This window comes from Pseudophryne corroboree, chromosome 3 (assembly GCF_028390025.1).
Source record: "Pseudophryne corroboree isolate aPseCor3 chromosome 3, aPseCor3.hap2, whole genome shotgun sequence".
In the NCBI taxonomy this organism is placed as follows: domain Eukaryota; kingdom Metazoa; phylum Chordata; class Amphibia; order Anura; family Myobatrachidae; genus Pseudophryne; species Pseudophryne corroboree.
This window is the reverse complement of record NC_086446.1, coordinates 181412281-181431132: the sequence shown is the minus strand read 5'-3', so window position 1 is coordinate 181431132 and position 18852 is coordinate 181412281. Positions and strand designations below refer to the sequence as shown.

The 18852-nt window shown below is 46.4% G+C and overlaps 1 protein-coding gene across 5 annotated transcripts in view; it reads right to left on the bottom strand.

Moving 5' to 3' along the window:
• Nucleotides 1–14134: 14134 nt before the first annotated feature.
• SAMD8 (sterile alpha motif domain containing 8) overlaps nt 14135–18852 on the bottom strand; it is a 166693-nt gene continuing 161975 nt past the window's right edge. For all 5 annotated transcript variants that reach the window (XM_063958679.1, XM_063958674.1, XM_063958676.1 and 2 more), the window contains one exon: nt 14135–17236. In XM_063958679.1, the coding sequence (XP_063814749.1) occupies nt 16932–17236 (305 nt within the window). In that variant the 3' untranslated portion in view covers nt 14135–16931. The remainder of the gene's footprint in view (nt 17237–18852) is intronic.

The window sequence follows — 18852 nt, the reverse complement described above, 5'->3', positions numbered from 1 at the left end:
GCCAAATCCTCAGCGTGACGCTGGAGCTCCCTTGCGGGAGGCCGCTCGGGTGGGGCACGTCTCAGACTCTTCAGCCAGGATTGGATTCTGTCTGGCCTGGATCCCTGGGTGTTGCAAATAGTATTCCAGGGGTACAAGCTGGAGTTTCAAGACGTTCCCCCATGCCGATTTTTCAAATCGACCTTGCCAGTTTCTCCGTTAGAAAGAGAAGCAGTAACAGCGGCAATCCAAAAATTATGTCAAGACCAGGTCATAGTCCTGGTACCGTTGTCACAAGGGAGGGGTTTTTATTCAAGCCTCTTTGTGGTTCCGAAGCCGGACGGCTCGGTCAGACTGATCCTAAATCTAAAGGATCTGAATTGTTACCTAAAAAGGTTCAAGTTCAAGATGGAATCACTTCAGGCAGTGATTGCCAGTCTGGAGGAGGGGGACTACTTGGTGTCGGTGGACATAAAGGATGCTTACCTGCATGTTCCCATTTATCCTCCTCACCAGGCTTATCTGAGATTCGCGGTTCAGGATTGCCATTACCAATTTCAGATGTTACCTTTTGGTCTCTCCACGGCACCGAGGGTATTCACCAAGGTGATGGCGGAGATGATGGCTCTCCTGCGTCAGAAAGGAGTAAATATAATTCCTTATCTGGACGACCTCCTGATAAAGGCGAGATCCAGGGAGCAGTTGTTACAAAACATATCACTCTCTCTGTCAATACTCCAACAATACGGGTGGATCATAAATTACCCAAAGTCACAGTTGGAACCGACGACACGGTTGTCTGTCCTTGGGATGATTCTGGACACAGAAGTTCAGAGAGTATTTCTTCCACTGGAAAGGCTCTGGAAATCCAGAAAATGGTAAAACAGATATTGAAACCATCCAGAGTGTCGATCAATCAGTGCATTCGGTTGTTGGGGAAGATGGTGGCGGCCTACGAGGCCATACAGTTTGGCAGGTTCCATGCCAGAGTATTCCAGTGGGACCTGTTGGACAAGTGGTCGGGGTCACACCTACACATGCACAGAAAGATAATCCTGTCGTCAAAAACCAGGATTTCGCTCCTGTGGTGGTTACACAGCTCTCACCTACTAGCGGGACGCAGGTTCGGGTTTCAGGACTGGGTCCTGGTAACCACGGATGCAAGTCTCCGAGGCTGAGGAGCAATCTCTCAGGGAGAAAACTTCCAGGGACGTTGGTCACAACAGGAAGCCTGCCTTCACATAAACGTTCAGGAGCTAAGAGCCATTTACAACGGCCTTCAACAAGCAGTACATCTTCTTCAATACCGTCCCGTGCAGATCCAGGCGGACAATGTAACAGCAGTCGCATACATAAACAGGCAGGGCGGAACGAAAAACAGAGCGGCAATGGCAGAGGAGACCAAAATCCTCCGCTGGGCAGAAAAACATCTACAAGATCTGTCGGCAATATTAATTCCGAGAGTAGACAACTGGGAAGCAGACATCCTCAGCAGACACGATCTCCATCCAGGAGAGTGGGGCCTCCACCAAGAAGTCTTCGCAGAGGTGACAAGTCTTTGGGGGTTCCTCAAATAGACATGATGGCATCTCGTCTCAACAAGAAGCTTCGGAGATACTGTTCCAGGTCGAGAGACCCTCAAGCAGTAGCAGTGGATGCACTGGTGACCCACTGGGTGTTTCCGTCAGTGTATGTCTTCCCCCCACTTCCGCTGATCCCAAAAGTAATCAGGATCATAAGAAAAACAAGGGTTTGAGCAATCTTCATTGCCCCCAGACTGGCCAAGGAGGGCTTGGTACCCAGATCTTCAGTACTCATAGGAGATCCTCGGCCTCTTCCTCCTCGAGAGGACCTGCTGCAGCAGGGGCAGTGTGTGTACCAAGACTTACCGCGACTACGTTTGACGGCATGGCTGTTGAGCGCCGTATCCTAGCCAGGAAGGGTATTCCCGAGGAGGTCATCCCCACCCTTATTCAGGCCAGAAAGGGAGTAACGTCGAATCATTACCACCGTATTTGGAGAAAATATGTATCTTGGTGTGAATCCAAGAAAGCTCCTGCGGAAGAGTTTCACTTAGGATGTTTTCTCCATTTTTTGCAGGATGGTGTGGAGGCGGGCCTCCGCTTGGCATCAATCAAGGTCCAGATTTCGGCCTTGTCAGTGTTCTTCCAGAAACAATTGGCCTCTCTTCCAGAGGTTCAGACCTTTGTGAAAGGGTTTCTGCACATACAGCCTCCATTCGTGCCTCCAGTGGCACCATGGGACCTTAACGTGGTATTGCAGTTCCTTCAATCGGATTGGTTTGAGCCTCTACAAAAGATAGAGCTGAAATTTCTCACTTGGAAAGTGGTGATGCTCTTGGCTTTGGCATCCGCAAGGCGGGTGTCTGAATTGGGGGCCTTGTCTCACAAGAGCCCTTACCTGATCTTCCATGAAGATAGGGCAGAGTTGAGGACTCGTCAACATTTTCTTCCGAAGGTGGTTTCATCTTTCCACATAAACCAACCTATTGTAGTGCCAGTAGTTACTGACACATTCACTGATTCAAAATCTCTAGATGTGGTTAGAGCTTTGAAAATCTATGTTGCTAGAACGGCTCGTATACGGAAAACAGAGACTCTATTTGTCCTGTATGATCACAACAAGATTGGCTGTCCTGCTTCCAAGCAGACTATTGCACTTTGGATTAGAAATACGATTCAGCAAGCTCATCGGTAAAGACCCACTCCACTAGGAAGGTGGGCTCATCCTGGGCGGCTGCCCGGGGGGTCTTGGAATTACAACTTTGCCGAGCAGCTACTTGGTCAGGTTCAAACACAATTGCTAAATTCTACAAGTTTGACACCTTGGCAGATGAGGACCTCAAGTTTGGTCAATCGGTGCTGCAGGGTCATCCGCACTCTCCCGCCCATACTGGAGCTTTGGTATAGACCCCGTGGTCTTGATCTCATCCCCAGCATCCTCTAGGACGTATGAGAAAATAGGATTTTGATAACCTACCGGTAAATCCTTTTCTCCTAGTCCGTAGAGGATGCTGGGCGCCCGTCCCAGATGCGTACTTTACCTGCAGTTTAGTTATTAGAATTACACAAGTTGTGTTATCTTGGTTTCAAGCATGTTGCTGCATTTGGTTCATGCCTGTTGGCGTGTGTTATGTTGAATGCCATGTGTGCGGCATGGTTGAGGGTGTGAGTTGGTAGATATCTCACCACTAGTTAAGTAATTCCTTTCCTCGAAATTTCAGTCTCCCTGGGCACAGTTCCTACAACTGAGGTCTGGAGGAAGGGCATAGAGGGAGGAGCCAGTTCACACCCAATGAGAAGTCTTTAGAGTGCCCATGGTCTTGATGTCGTCCCCAGCATCCTCTACGGACTAGGAGAAAAGGATTTACCGGTAGGTTATCAAAATCCTATTTTCTACAATGGCACCTAACCCTCGGTTTCTACCACCCTGATGCTTATTTCAGTGTCATGTCGTCTGATGCAGAATGTTTATATACCATATACTTGTCCTAAATTGTCTTGTACTGTAAGTCCCTGTTTTCTTGTTTTATGTACTTTGCTAAGTGCTGCGGAACTCTTGTGGTGCCATATAAAAAATAATATATATTTTGAGAGATATGATAAAATGGTTATCTCTTTGAAAGCCCACCGTTACATTCACTTGGGAAAAGTAGTAAAATGCATATGAACCTGATTGTGTTTATTCATTTAATACAGAATTGATTGTGAACTTTTCCCACCTCCTCTCTGGTAGATGCAGAGTAGGGTATTTAATTTTTCCAAAGATGTGATTTTGTTCTGACTTTGCTTACGCCCCGAGTCTAAGTGATATAAAAGATATATATATATATATGCCAAATTTCAAGAGGACTGGATAATATTTAGGGGTTGCACACATTGATCACTTTTATCTCAAACTAGTGAAATTTCTAATATTGAAGTGCTTTGTACTAATGGGCTTCTCATGTATTTCTTTCATCTTCTGCAGGTAATTGAACTTTAAAATGGGAACCAAAAGAGGAATTTGGCTGCTAGAAAAGGCGCCTAGTGGTGAATTTTTAGGAGCTCGGCTCGCTTCAAAGGAACAAGTACTTTTAGTTTTTATTTACCATCACAAGAAAATTAAAGAAACACTTTCGGATGCTGCTAAATCTACCAGTACTAAACTACAGGAAGTGTGAAGGAAAGCAAATATCCCTGTTAAGACATAGGAGAATATCCGTGCTGGTATACAGAAGCTGAACAAAGAATACCAAAATCTGGGTAAAGAGAAATCGAGAAACACGGATAAAGCAAATGTGAAACGGCAGATTTGGAAAGGTGATCTCGTCGCATTATTTGACATTTCCCAGCAAAATGTGATGGACATGACTAGCGTATCACAAGAAGATAAAGAATTTCTTAGGTCACAAAGAGAAGATTGTATGAGCACGTCAATGAGTGGAGTAGACAGGGTTTTCACCTCGAAAATAAGAAATAAGTGTACAAAAGAAGACAAAAATGATTCATATAAGAATAAACATTACAAAGCTATCGCTGAAATAATAGTATTTTAATACCTACCGGTAAATCCTTATCTCTTAGTCCGTAGAGGATGCTTGGGCCACTTCAAGAACCATGGGGTATAGACGGGATCCGCAGGAGACATGGGCACTTTAAGACTTTCAAAGGGGTGTGAACTGGCTCCTCCCTCTATGCCCCTCCTCCAGACTCCAGTTATAAGAACTGTGCCCAGGGAGATGGACATTTCGAGGAAAAGGATTTATTGTTAAACTAAGGCGAGATACATACCAGCTCACACCTCAAGCACCCCATACAACATGGCAGTCAACAACGCAAGTCAGCGGCATGAACAACATCAGCAACAGGCTGACCATAAACGTAACACAACATGTGTGTAACCATAACTAATAACTGCAGAAACAGTACGCACTGGGACGGGCGCCCAGCATCCTCTACGGACTAAGAGAAAAGGATTTACCGGTAGGTATTAAAATCCTATTTTCTCATACGTCCTAGAGGATGCTGGGGACACTTCAAGAACCATGGGGTTTATACCAAGCGGGAGAGTGCGGATGACTCTGCAGCACTGATTGAGCAAACATCAGCCAGGGTATCAAACTTGTAGAACTTCGCAAAGGTGTTTGAACCCGACCAGGAGCCGCTTGGCAAAGTTGTAAAGCCGAGACCCCTCGGGCAGCCGCCCAGGAAGAGCCCACCTTTCTGGTAGAATGGGCCTTCACCGATTTCAGTAACAGCAATCCAGCCGTAGAATGAGCTTGCTGAATCGTATTACAGATCCAGCGTGCAATAGTCTGCTTGGAAGCAGGAGCCCCAATCTTGTTGGGATCATACAGGACAAACAGAGCCTCCATTTTCCTAATCTGAGCCATTCTGGCTACATAAATTTTCAAAGCTCTGACCACATCTAGAGAATTTGATTCCGCTAAGGCGTCAGTAGTCACTGGCACCACAATAGGTTGGTTCATGTGAAACGATGACACCACTTTTGGCAGGAATTGCTGACGAGTTCTCAACTCCGCTCTATCTTCATGGAAGATCAAATAGGGGCTCTTGTGAGACAAAGCCGCCAATTCAGACACCCGCCTCGCAGAGGCCAAGGCCAACAGCATGATCACTTTCCAAGTGCCGAATTTCAACTCTACCTTACGTAAAGGTTCAAACCAATAAGATTGCAGGAACTGCAACACCACGTTAAGACCCCATGGTGCCACCGGGGGCACAAAGGGAGGTTGGATGTGCAGCACGCCTTTCACGAAAGCCTGAACTTCCAGAAGGGAGGCCAATTCTTTTTTTAAAAGAAATCTGACAAGGCCGAAATTTGTACTTTAATTGAGCCTAACTTTAGGCCCGCATCCACACCTGCTTGCAGAAAATGGAGAAAACGGCCCAGCTGAAATTCTTCCGTAGGAGTCTTTTGGATTTACACAAAGACACATATTTTCTCCAAATACAGTGATAATGTTTCGCCGTTACTTCTTTTCTAGCCTGAAGAAGTGTGGGAATGACTTCACTGTGAATACCCTTTCGGGCTAGAATGCAGCGTTCAACCTCCAAGCCGTCAAACGAAGCCGCGGTAAGTCTTGGTACACGCACGGCCCCTGCTGTAACAGATCGTCTCGTAGAGGAAGAGTCCAAGGATCTCCTATGAGCAATTCCTGAAGATCTGGATACCAGGCCCTCCTTGGCCAGTCTGGAACAATGAGGATTGCATGAACCCTTGTTATTCTTATGATCTTTATCACTTTTGGAATGAGTGGAATCCGAGGGAATACATATACCGACTGAAAACACCCACGGTGTCACAAGGGGAGACGAGACGCCATCATGTCTATTTGAGGAATTCCCCAACGACTTGCCACTTCTGCAAAGACCTCTTGATGCAGACCCCACTCTCCTGGATGGAGATCATATCTGTTGAGGAAGTCTGCTTCTCAGTTGTCCACACCTGGAATGAAGACTGCTGACAGAGCGCTTACATGCCTTTCCGTTCAGCAGAAAACTTTTGTAGCTTCTGCCATCGCCGCTCTGCTCTTCGTTCCGCCCTGGCGGTTTATGTATGACACTGCTGTTATGTTGTCCGACTGAATCAAGACGGGCAGATTGCGAAGATGTTCCGCTTGTAGAAGGCAGTTGTAAATGGCCCTTAATTCCAGAATATTTATATGTAGACAAGCTTCCTGGCTTGACCATTTTTCCTGGAAATTTCCCCCCCTGTGTGACTGCACCCCAGCCTCGGAGGCTCGCGTCCTGGATCCTGAACCTGCGTCCCTCTAGGAGGTGAGAGCTGTGCAGCCACCACAGAAGTGAGATTCTGGTCTTAGACGACAGGATTATCTGTCAGTGCATGTGCAGATGGGACCCGGACCACTTGTCCAACAGATCCCACTGAAAACTCCGGCATGGAATCTGCCAAATGGAATGGCCTCGTAGGCCACCACCATCTTCCCCAGCAATCGAGCGCATTGATGGATTGAGACTCTCGCTGGCTTCAGAATTTGTTTGACCAGACTCTGAATTTCCAGATCCTTCTCTTCTGGAAGAAAAACTCTCTGTAAGTCTGTGTCCAGAATCATTCCCAAAAACGATTGTCGTTTTGTCGGACTCAACTGTGACTTTGGCAAGTTCAGGAGCCAACCATGTTGTTGCAGAACGGTCAGGGAAATCGTAATGCTCTGCAGTAATCGGTCCCTGGATCTCGCCTCTATCAGGACATCGTCCAAGTACGGGATAATTGTGACTCCTTGCATGCGCAGGAGAACCATCATTTCCGCCATAACTTTGGTGAAAACCCTCGGAGCCGTGGATAGACCAAACAGCAACGTCTGAAACTGGTAATGACAATCCTGAATCGCAAACCTCAGGTAAGCCTGATGCGGAGGATATATGGGGACGTGTAAGCAGGCATACTCTATGTCGACCGACACCATAAAATCCCCTTCCTCCAGACTGGAGATCACTGCTCGGAGAGAGTCCATCTTGAATTAGAATTTTCTCAGATAGAAATTGAGGGATTTTAGGTTCAGAATTGGTCTGACCGAGCCGTCCGGCTTCGGGACCACGAAGAGGCGCGAATAAAAACTTTCTCCCTGGTGTGCTGATTTTGACACAGCCTTTGTATCGCATCGCATACTACCTCCCTGTCCGGAAGAGACGCTGGTAAGGCTGATTTGAAAAATCGCCGAGGGGGAACATCTTAAAACTCCAGTTTGTATCCTTGGGACACTATTTCTGACACCCATGGGTCTACGGCCAGAACTAACCCAGAACTGACTGAAGACTTGGAGACGTGCCCCCAAGAGTGGTGAGTAGGTGGCCGCCGAACCGGTTAGCGGGTCACCGGCTGTAATGGCGGCATCAGGGTACGGCGTGCAGCACTGAAATGCAGGCTGAGTCTCCAGGCTCAGTACAACATGCTGTATGTGTGTGTGTTTCCGATGTGAGGGACGAGCTGAGATTTTTAACATTACCCTACACTGGCAAACAGCTTACAGGGGTTCTAACCTGCTGTTAAGCTTCTCAGACACCTCAGCCAGTATAATAAAACCGGGATGACTGCGCGCCATTACTGGGGTGGGGCTTCACTATGAGTGAATCCAGCAGCTCACCAGCGCCATTTTCCCTCTGCAGCTCACACTTACAGGACTTGCAGGGAAGCGCAGCTCCTCCACAAAGACTCTACGTTTCCTCAGCGGTAACAGGGGGTCATAGTAAGGGGGAGGGAGCGGTGTTTGAATACTAAGCCCTATTAAGGAGCTTAGTTTGCGACCCAGCTGAGCTTGACTTTAGCATAAAGGGCGCGGTGTGGCTGGCTCCATCTTCTGTGTGTCTCCCTTCGGGCTCTGTGTGGGTTAACTGTCACCTTTACTGTGGTTGTGTGTGTCCCTTCACATTACCATGTCAAGAGAGTGTGTTTCCTGCACAGCAGAGTGTTTGTCTTCCCCAGGGGATTCACTACAGTGTACCCAGGATAGTACACATTCGCAGGCTAGTGGGTCTGAACCGGCATGGTTGGATTCCCTTAAAGGGATGATCTCACATATTTCTAATTATACCATAATGAGAAAGAGACGCAATACTTAAGACAGTCTGTGGAGGACCTGATGACTAGGTCCTGTCGGTTTACGTGGGCGACTGCCGTGATGTTGTCGGACTGGATCAGCACCGGCTGGTGTTGAAGCAGGGGTCTTGCCTGACTTAGGGCATTGTAAATGGCCCTTAGTTCCAGAATATTTATGTGTAGGGAAGTCTCCTGACTCGACCATTGTCCCTGGAAGTTTCTTCCATGTGTGACTGCCCCCCAACCTCGAAGGCTGGCATCCGTGGTCACCAGGATCCAGTCCTGTATGCCGAATCTGCGGCCCTCTAGAAGATGAGCACTTTGCAGCCACCACAGCAGCGACACCCTGGCCCTTGGAGACAGGGTTATCAGCCGATGCATCTGAAGATGCGATCCGGACCACTTGTCCAATAGATCCCACTGAAAGATCCTTGCATGGAACCTTCCGAATGGAATTGCTTCGTAAGAAGCCACCATCTTTCCCAGGACTCGCGTGCAGTGGTGCACCGACACCTGTTTTGGTTTTAGGAGGTCTCTGACTAGAGATGACAACTCATTGGCCTTCTCCTCCGGGAGAAACACTTTTTTCTGTTCTGTGTCGAGAACCATCCCCAGGAACAGAAGACGCGTTGTAGGAACCAGCTGCGACTTCGGAATGTTCAGGATCCAGCCGTGCTGTTGTAGCACTGCCCGAGCTAGTGCTACTCCGATCAACAACTGTTCCCTGGACCTCGCCTTTATAAGGAGATCGTCCAAGTACGGGATAATTATAACTCCCTTTTTTCGAAGGAGTATAATCATCTCTGCCATTACCTTGGTAAATACCCTCGGTGCCGTGGACAGACCAAACGGCAACGTCTGGAATTGGTAATGACAGTCCTGTACCACAAATCTGAGGTACTCCTGGTGAGGAGGGTAAATGGGGACATGCAGGTAAGCATCCTTGATGTCCAGTGATACCATGAAATCCCCTTCGTCCAGGCTTGCAATTACCGCCCTGAGCGATTCCATTTTGAACTTGAACCTTCGTATATAAGTGTTCAAGGATTTCAAATTTAAGATGGGTCTCACCGAACCGTCCGGTTTCGGTACCACAAACATTGTGGAATAGTAACCCCGTCCCTGTTGAAGGAGGGGTAACTTGACTATCACCTGCTGCGAATACAGCTTGTGAATTGCCTCCAGCACTGCCTCCCTGTCCGAGGGAGCCGACGGCAAGGCAGATTTGATGAAACGGCGAGGGGGAGACGTCTCGAATTCCAGCTTGTACCCCTGAGATACTACCTGTAGAATCCAGGGATCCACCCGTGAGCGAGCCCACTGGTCGCTGAAGTTCTTGAGACGGGCCCCCACCGTACCTGGCTCCGCCTGTGGAGCCCCAGCGTCATGCGGTGGACTTAGAGGAAGCAGGGGAGGACTTTTGTTCCTGGGAACTGGCTGTATGCTGCAGCTTTTTCCCCCTACCTCTGCCTCTAGGCAGAAAGGGCGCGCCTTTAACCCGCTTACCTTTCTGGGGCCGAAAGGACTGTACCTGATAATACGGTGCTTTCTTTGGCTGTGAGGGAACATGGGGTAAAAATGCTGATTTTCCAGCTGTAGCTGTGGAAACGAGGTCCAAGAGACCATCCCCAAACAACTCCTCACCCTTGTAAGGCAAAACTTCGATGTGCCTTTTAGAGTCAGCATCACCTGTCCACTGCCGAGTCCACAATCCTCTCCTGGCAGAAATGGACATTGCGTTTATTTTAGATGCCAGCCGGCAAATATCCCTCTGTGCATCTCTCATGTATAAGACTGCGTCTTTAATGTGCTCTACGGTTAGCAATATAGAGTCCCTGTCTAAGGTATCAATGTTTTCTGACAGGGAATCTGACCACGCAGCTGCAGCACTGCACATCCATGCAGAAGCAATAGCTGGTCTCAGTATAATGCCTGAGTGTGTATATACAGACTTCAGGATAGCCTCCTGCTTTCTATCTGCAGGTTCCTTTAAGGCGGCCGTGTCCGGAGACGGTAGTGCGACCTTCTTTGACAGACGTGTGAGCGCTTTATCCACCCTAGGGGATGTCTCCCAACGTGACCTGTCCTCTGGCGGGAAAGGGTACGCCATTAGTAACTTTTTAGAAATTACCAGTTTCTTATCGGGGGAAGCCCACGCTTCTTCACACACTTCATTTAATTCATCAGAAGGGGGAAAACCACTGGTAGTTTTTTCTCCCCAAACATAATACCCTTTTTTGTGGTACCTGGGGTAATATCAGAAATATGCAACACATTTTTCATTGCCGTAATCATGTAACGGGTGGCTCTATTGGAATGTACACTAGTCTCATCATCGTCGACACGAGTCGGAATCCGTGTCGACATCTGTGTCTGCCATCTGAGGTAGCGGGCGTTTTAGAGCCCCTGATGGCTTTTGAGACGTCTGGGCAGGCACAGGCTGAAAAACCGGCTGTCCCACATCTGCTATGTCGTCAAACCTTTTATGTAAGGAGTTGACACTGTCGCGTAATTCCTTCCACATAACCATCCACTCAGGTGTCGACCCCGCAGGGGGTGACATCACATTTATCGGCACCTGCTCCGCCTCCACATAAGTCTCCTCATCAAACATGTCGACACAGCCGTACCGACACACCGCACACACACAGGGAATGCTCTGACTGAGGACAGGACCCCACAAAGTCCTTTGGGGAGACAGAGAGAGAGTATGCCAGCACACACCAGAGCGCTATATATATAGGGATTCACACTACCCACAGTGATTTTTCCCCTATAGCTGCTGATATTACACAGATTGCGTCTAAATTTAGTGCCCCCCCCTCTCTCTTTTTTACCCTATGTAGTCTGGAAACTGCAGGGGAGAGACTGGGGAGCGTCCTTCCAGCGGAGCGGTGAGGGAAAATGGCGCCAGTGTGCTGAGGGAGATAGCCCCGCCCCTTTTCCGGCGGACTTCTCCCGCTTTTTTATGGAATATATGGCAGGGGATTTTACACATATATAGTCTTAATGACTATATTATGTGTTATTTTGCCAGTAAGGTACCCTTATTGCAGCCCCAGGGCGCCCCCCCCCATGCCCCTGCACCCATCAGTGACCGGAGTGTGTGGTGTGCATGGGGAGCAATGGCGCACAGCTGCAGTGCTGTGCGCTACCTTAATGAAGACCGAAGTCTTCTGCCGCCGATTTTCAGGAACATCTTCTTGCTTCTGGCTTTGCAAGGGGGACGGCGGCGCGGCTCCGGGACCGGACGACCGAGGCTGGGCCTGTGTTCAATCCCTCTGGAGCTAATGGTGTCCAGTAGCCTAAGAAACCCAAGCTAGCTGCAAGCAGGTAGGTCCGCTTCTCTCCCCTAAGTCCCTCGTAGCAGTGAGTCTGTTGCCAGCAGATCTCACTGAAAATAAAAAACCTAAATATAACTTTCTTTTCTAAGAGCTCAGGAGAGCCCCTAGTGTGCATCCAGCTCGGCCGGGCACAAAATTCTAACTGAGGTCTGGAGGAGGGTCATAGAGGGAGGAGCCAGTGCACACCAGGTAGTCCTAAAGCTTTCTTTAGTTGTGCCCAGTCTCCTGCAGAGCCGCTATTCCCCATGGTCCTTACGGAGTTCCCAGCATCCACTAGGACGTCAGAGAAACTTAGGTTAATCCAGACAAAAAGTTTCAGATCCTAAAAGGTTACTCACATCCTTCCCGTTTCTCAGGATGATAGGAAAAAGTGGGAAAATCCACTGATTGTTGACGCATCGGTATCTAGGTTGTCACGTAAGATAGTCTTACCTTTCCCTGGGGAAGCCTCCTTAAAGGACACGGCTGACCGCAAAATTGAGACCACTCTCAAATCCCTGTACACAGCTGCTGGGGTGGCCTAGAGACCCACTATTGCTTGTGCATGGATCACTAGGGCCATTGCAAAATGGTCAGGTAATCTAATGGACGGGTTAGATTCCTTATCCAGGGGGGAGATAATTTTACTCCTACAACATATACAGGACTCTGGTAATTTTATGTTGGAGGCCATGGCGCTTGTGGCTACGCCAGTGGACTGCGGATATGGATTCCAGGAAAGGCGTGGAAAGCCTAGCATTCACAGGTGAAGCCCTTTTTGGAGATGAACTGGATACGTGGATATCCAAGGCTATGGCGGGTAAGTCTACATACCTTTCTTCCGCAGCACCCCCAGCTAGGAAAACCTAATCTGCTCCAACTCTGCAGTCCTTTCAGACAGCGAAATTTAAAAGTAAATCCAAAGGTTCTTCTACAGCCTTCAAAGGCAATAGAGGTAAACCCAGAAAACCTGCAACTGCAGTTTCACAGGAACAGACTTCCGGTTCTGCTTCCTCAAAGCCTTTAGCATGACAGGCAGGTGGGAGCCCGATTAAGATATTTCAGTCACATATGGGTAACATCATGCCTGGATCCATAGGTCAAAGATCTAATCGCTCAGGGCTACAGACTGGAGTTTCAGGAGCTCCCACCTCCCAGATTCTTCAAATCATGCTTACCAGCTTCTCCAGAAGCAAGCATGACTTTAAAGGTAGCAATGAAAAAACTGGTACAGACTCAGGTCATTGTTCCAGTTCCACTTCAACTGCAAAACAAGGGTTATTGGGGGTCATTCTGACCCGTTCGCTCGCTGCTGTTTATCGCAGCCGAGCGAACGGGTCTCTACTGCGCATGCGCCGGCGCATGCCAGACGGCCGAAGGCCGTGGCATGGCTGAGACCGCCTCTGCCTGATTGACAGGCAGAGGCAGTCACTGGGTGGGAAGGGGCAAAACGGCGGCGTTTGGCCGCCGTTTCGTAGGCGCGGTCCGGCCAACGCAGGCGTGGCCAGACCGAACGGGGGGCGGGCCGCAGCAGCTGCGTGACGTCACACGCAGCCGCTGCAGCGACAAACAACTCCTGGCCAGCCGCAGGAGCTGAGCTGGCCGGGATTTACTCCAGAATTACAAAAGCATCGCCGCTGTGCGATGCTTTTGTATTTGTGCAGGGGGGGGGGGGGGCGGCACTGACATGCGGGGCTGACTAGCCCTGTGCTGGGCGTCCCCCCGCATGTCAGGGAAGATGATCATAGCTGTGCTAAATTTAGCACAGCTACGATCAACTCGGAATGTCAAAGTATGTCTGTCTCCTCGGGCACAGTTTCTAGACTGAGTCTGGTAGGAAGGGCATAGAGGGAGAAGCCAGTGTACACTATTGATTTCTTAAAGTGCCCAAGGATCCTAGTGGAACAGTCTATACCCCATGGTACTAATGTGCACCCCAGTATCCTCTAGGGACTAGGAGAAAAGGATTTACCAGTAGTTAATTAAAATCCTTTTTTTTTCCCAATGTCTGGAACAACTACATTTAAAATTAATATGTAATATACTGTAATTGACATTGTAGGTAGAACCCTAGTTATAACAAACATCTGCTTTCAAGTCTGTGCCAACCCTTATTTTTTATCTATTTTTTAAAGTGTGTTCAATCTTTTTTTCCGACCCTTTAAAAAGTTTTATTGCTACTGTACATGAATTTCTTTGGTATATTCAAAGAATCACACATTTATAATAATGCAGTAATAGACAGACACTTTGATGAAATTCGTCTCATCTTTAATACATTATCACAGTCATGTAAACAATACACATATCCCAAGTCAACTTTTGGGCTAACGGAAACCAATCCTGTGATGTAGTCAACAGTAACAAGATGAGAACGCAAACCAAAATTTAATGTCAAACAGGAAAAATCCTGATTTTATATGGGTCTGCATGTAAACACTGCATGTGATGCTTACTGTACTGAAATAAAAAGACCCAGTGGGCCTGATTGAGTTGCAAGCAAAGCCAAAAAGCACACAACTGGTCAAAACGGGATGTAGTTATGTGACTGACGGACACATAACCTCCTCCTGCATCCCGAACACTCACAATACAGACAGTCGGCATGCCGACTAGAAGGGACTAGTCTCACTCGTGGGTGTCCACGACACCCATAGAGTGGGAATAGAACCTGTGGCAAGCAAAGCTTGCCACCGAGCCTGCAAGGGGCTGTGTTGCGCTCATCCCCCTCCCCCCCTCTGCATTCTGCAGCCGGGATCCCAGCGTCGAGATGCTGACCACCAGGATCCTGACCGCCGGTAACATGGTCCCAACCCGTCAAAACCATGAGCACTGCAGGTGGGGCTGATAAAACGTGCACAGAGAGTTAAATTTGGGTGGTGGGTGTTCAAACTGAAATCTAAGTTGCAGTGTAAAAATAAAGCAGCCAGTATTTACCCTGCACAGAAACAATATAACCCATCTAAATCTAACTCTCTCCGCACATGTTCTATCAGCCCCACCTGTAGTGCACCATGGTGTTGTCCAATTGTGTGCTTTTTGTCTTTGCTTGCAACTCTGAATCAGGCCCAGTGATATAAGTATATAGGTAATAACTGGCTGATATATGAATCAGACACAGAAGTTAGTGGCCAGGCATGAAGGTAAAATCATACATAAACTATTATCTTCTAACTTCATAATCACACTGCGCTCTGATACACAGATCAATTTTACTAACTCCGAATTAATACTTTTCTGTGTGCGGGTCATAATAAATACACATCAGTATTCAATACTCAATGTATTTATGAATACAACAATAAAGAATGTTATATTTGTACAATTAAAATTATTGCAAGCTAGAACATTTCTACTTTTCTCCATTCTTGAGGACTTAAATTTAGACTTCAGGTGTTTCCAATGCCAATCCTTAAGTAACCCCAACAGGTCATGTTTTCAGGATTTCTTTAATCATGCAAAGGTGAGTTAATCTATTTTGCTTATTAAAGTAATTTATCCACCTGTTTCCACAGGCAGAAATCCTGAAAACATGACCTGTTGGTGAGGAATGAACTTGAAAACCCATGAATTAGTTAATGGAAATGCCAATCTATAGATATAAGGTTGACACTTTTCTGGATCTGGCACTTGCTGAACTACAATACCCACAATCCACAGCCAGAGAATATGCAGACTATGTACACCGGAGGTTTACTAAAGAAGTAACTGCAGTGCACAAATTGTATGGCTTTACAAAGGCCAATGATCAACCACATGCTTTCTTGCAGACTGAATCACAGAGGCTATTACAAGAGCTATAGAGAAAAGAATGGCATTTGAATGTTTCACTGCCATTTACCTGACATTATATTAGTTGTTTAGCAAGCACGGGGTATTTTCTACCTATCAACATAAATTAGTTTCATATTTTTTTACATGCCAAATAAAATTAAAATATTCACATTTGAATTGAAAAAGTGCAGTTATTTTTGTGTTTGCCAACTACATAAATGCTGGGAGCGTGCTTTCAGATTTATCACCAGAACTGACAGTACTAAGGAATACTGAGGAAGGAATGGAATTGCCAGACTATGGAAAATAAATATACCAATATCTATGCAACATTAAATTGTTCAATAAATATCAGAGTTGAAAGAGGATTTAACATAGCAGCATGTTAGGAATAAAAACAAAACAGAACCCATCATATACAGTATAAGGTCTACTGTGTAATCTGACTAGAGCAGCTGATAATAAAGGCCAATGACCTGGTTTGCAGGAGCGTTGGACAGTATCGCCAAAGCAGAGTCATCATACATTTTACCTTCGCACAACATACAATGCTGTTTAGTCATCTCAGATCAGGGGCTACCCAATAGCAAATGGGAGTATATGCAAAGAAAGTTTTTAACACCGACCTCACTGGTTTTGGCAAACAAAGAAGTGACACCGCAGTTTAAATTGTTCTCTGATATATAAAAGGAGACTATTAGTCATTTGGGCATATCAGAATTGGCTTCTGCAATTAAATAATGTATCAGAGATGCAAATTATATCAAATATTTTAAAGGAATGCTTAACAATATAGCTAGAACTTTTTAAAGCAATTTCCACCATTTTTTAGAAGCAATCAAAAAAAAAAAAGTTTAGTTTCGCAACACAAATGCATATTGATCAGTAAAACATGTTATACGTTATTCCCACCGTAGTCAATGTTTTTTGTGTGTAAGACTCCCAAGCCAAGGATAACCCAAACAATGATTTCATATACTGGCTTGTACATACCTAATGGCCACATTTATTGATTACATTGTTCATCATGAGACTAGTGTCTTAAAACTACTGGGCAACCTTCCCATACTTTGTCCATCAAACATATACTTTTCATAAGGAAATGTTCTGCAGCCAATATAGATGCTTCATGCTTCTACAGTACCTGCACACACAGTAAGCCCAAAGGACAAGAAAGGAGAATGCTTCATAAGACAGTCCTGGGCATTCCCGGAGGGGTGATGATCTCTGGTAAATATATATATTGTTTTATTAGTGCATGGGCACAACAGTTTAATTGAATAAGTTCTTCAGAAAGACAGGCCTAGAGAAAGGCCAGCAGTACTCGTTAGGAACAGGTCCTTTTACATTGCATTCAAAGAATGAGAACATCGGGAACCAAATGCGCGCCCGTCGACTCTGTTGGTAAGCACGTGTATTAGCCAAAGTGTGGTAATAGAGGAACAGTCTTGTAGTGATGTAAAATGCAATGAAGACATCAATAGAGTAATGTTCATGTGCTGCCAAGATAAAGAAGATGCCGAAGAGGTTGAGTACCCAGGACAGGGTATGCAGAAAGTTCCAGCTTCGTGGAGTGTCTGAAATACAGAGTACACATTATACATATATCAGCAGAGCTGTGCTATCTGTGGACTTTGCCAGTTACTATAGAAGACTCATTATAAATGCTTCCAAATACATTCAACCCATCCTAGCTTTTACTCATAAGTGGACCCCCATTTTTCTGGCTGCTCCTTCTCGGGAGTCTTGTACTTTAAAGAAGGCTTCTGAGGAGGCCCAAATGTTAGCCCATCCTTATCATATACAGCTATTTATCCTGGAAATGGACATTTCAAAAACTGTAGTAGTATCAGTGTTTTCTCAGAGATGGAGCAATATGTGTCTACTACACCATAGCATTTCTCTTCATTTTCCAGTTTTAAGTTTTAAAACACCTTTATATTTCCATTTCAAGTACAGTGAATAACATAAAATGAAATAAAGGTAAGTGGTAAACTGCTAAAAAAAAATTTAAGTTTCAGAGTTACCATAAAAAGGTCTTTTCAGGGTACATAATGAATTAAGAATTTACAGCTTCACTGCAGCAATGAGAATGAGGCTTGCCTGGCCAATGAAGCACCACCATTGGATTACTGAAGACAGGAAGAATGAATCAACATTTGAAAAATACCACTTAGTAAATGGTCACACCAACGGTCAAACATGGAGTAGGAAACGTGATTGTCTGAGCTCATTTGCTGGATCACTAGCCAGTGACTGACAAGTACTCTGAACCAAATGGGGAGACCGCATAATTTTGTACTGCCATGCAATACCTAATGGTCAATGCCTAATTCGTCAAAGGTTCATCCTATAGCAAGATAATGACTCAAAATATACCTCCAGGTTATGTCAGAACTGCCTTCAAGGAAAAGGACAAGATGGTAGGCGCACAGTCTCCAGACTTATACCCCATTGTTTGGGATGAACAGGACAGAATGGTAAGAGCAAAGCAACCTACAACACATTTGTGGGAAGCAGTGTTGGGAAGAACATCGCTAACAATAATAAGAATTTACTTACCGATAATTCTATTTCTCGGAGTCCGTAGTGGATGCTGGGGTTCCTGAAAGGACCATGGGGAATAGCGGCTCCGCAGGAGACAGGGCACAAAAAAGTAAAGCTTTACTAGGTCAGGTGGTGTGCACTGGCTCCTCCCCCTATGACCCTCCTCCAGACTCCAGTTAGGTACTGTGCCCGGACGAGCATACACAATAAGGGAGGCATTTTGAATCCCGGGTAAGACTCATACCAGCCACACCAATCACACCGTACAACTTGTGATCTAAACCCAGTTAACAGTATGACAACAGAAAGGGCCTCTTAAAGATGGCTCCTTAACAATAACCCGAATTAGTTAACAATAACTATGTACAAGTATTGCAGATAATCCGCACTTGGGATGGGCGCCCAGCATCCACTACGGACTCCGAGAAATAGAATTATCGGTAAGTAAATTCTTATTTTCTCTATCGTCCTAAGTGGATGCTGGGGTTCCTGAAAGGACCATGGGGATTATACCAAAGCTCCCAAACGGGCGGGAGAGTGCGGATGACTCTGCAGCACCGAATGAGAGAACTCCAGGTCCTCCTTTGCCAGGGTATCAAATTTGTAAAATTTTACAAACGTGTTCTCCCCCGACCACGTAGCTGCT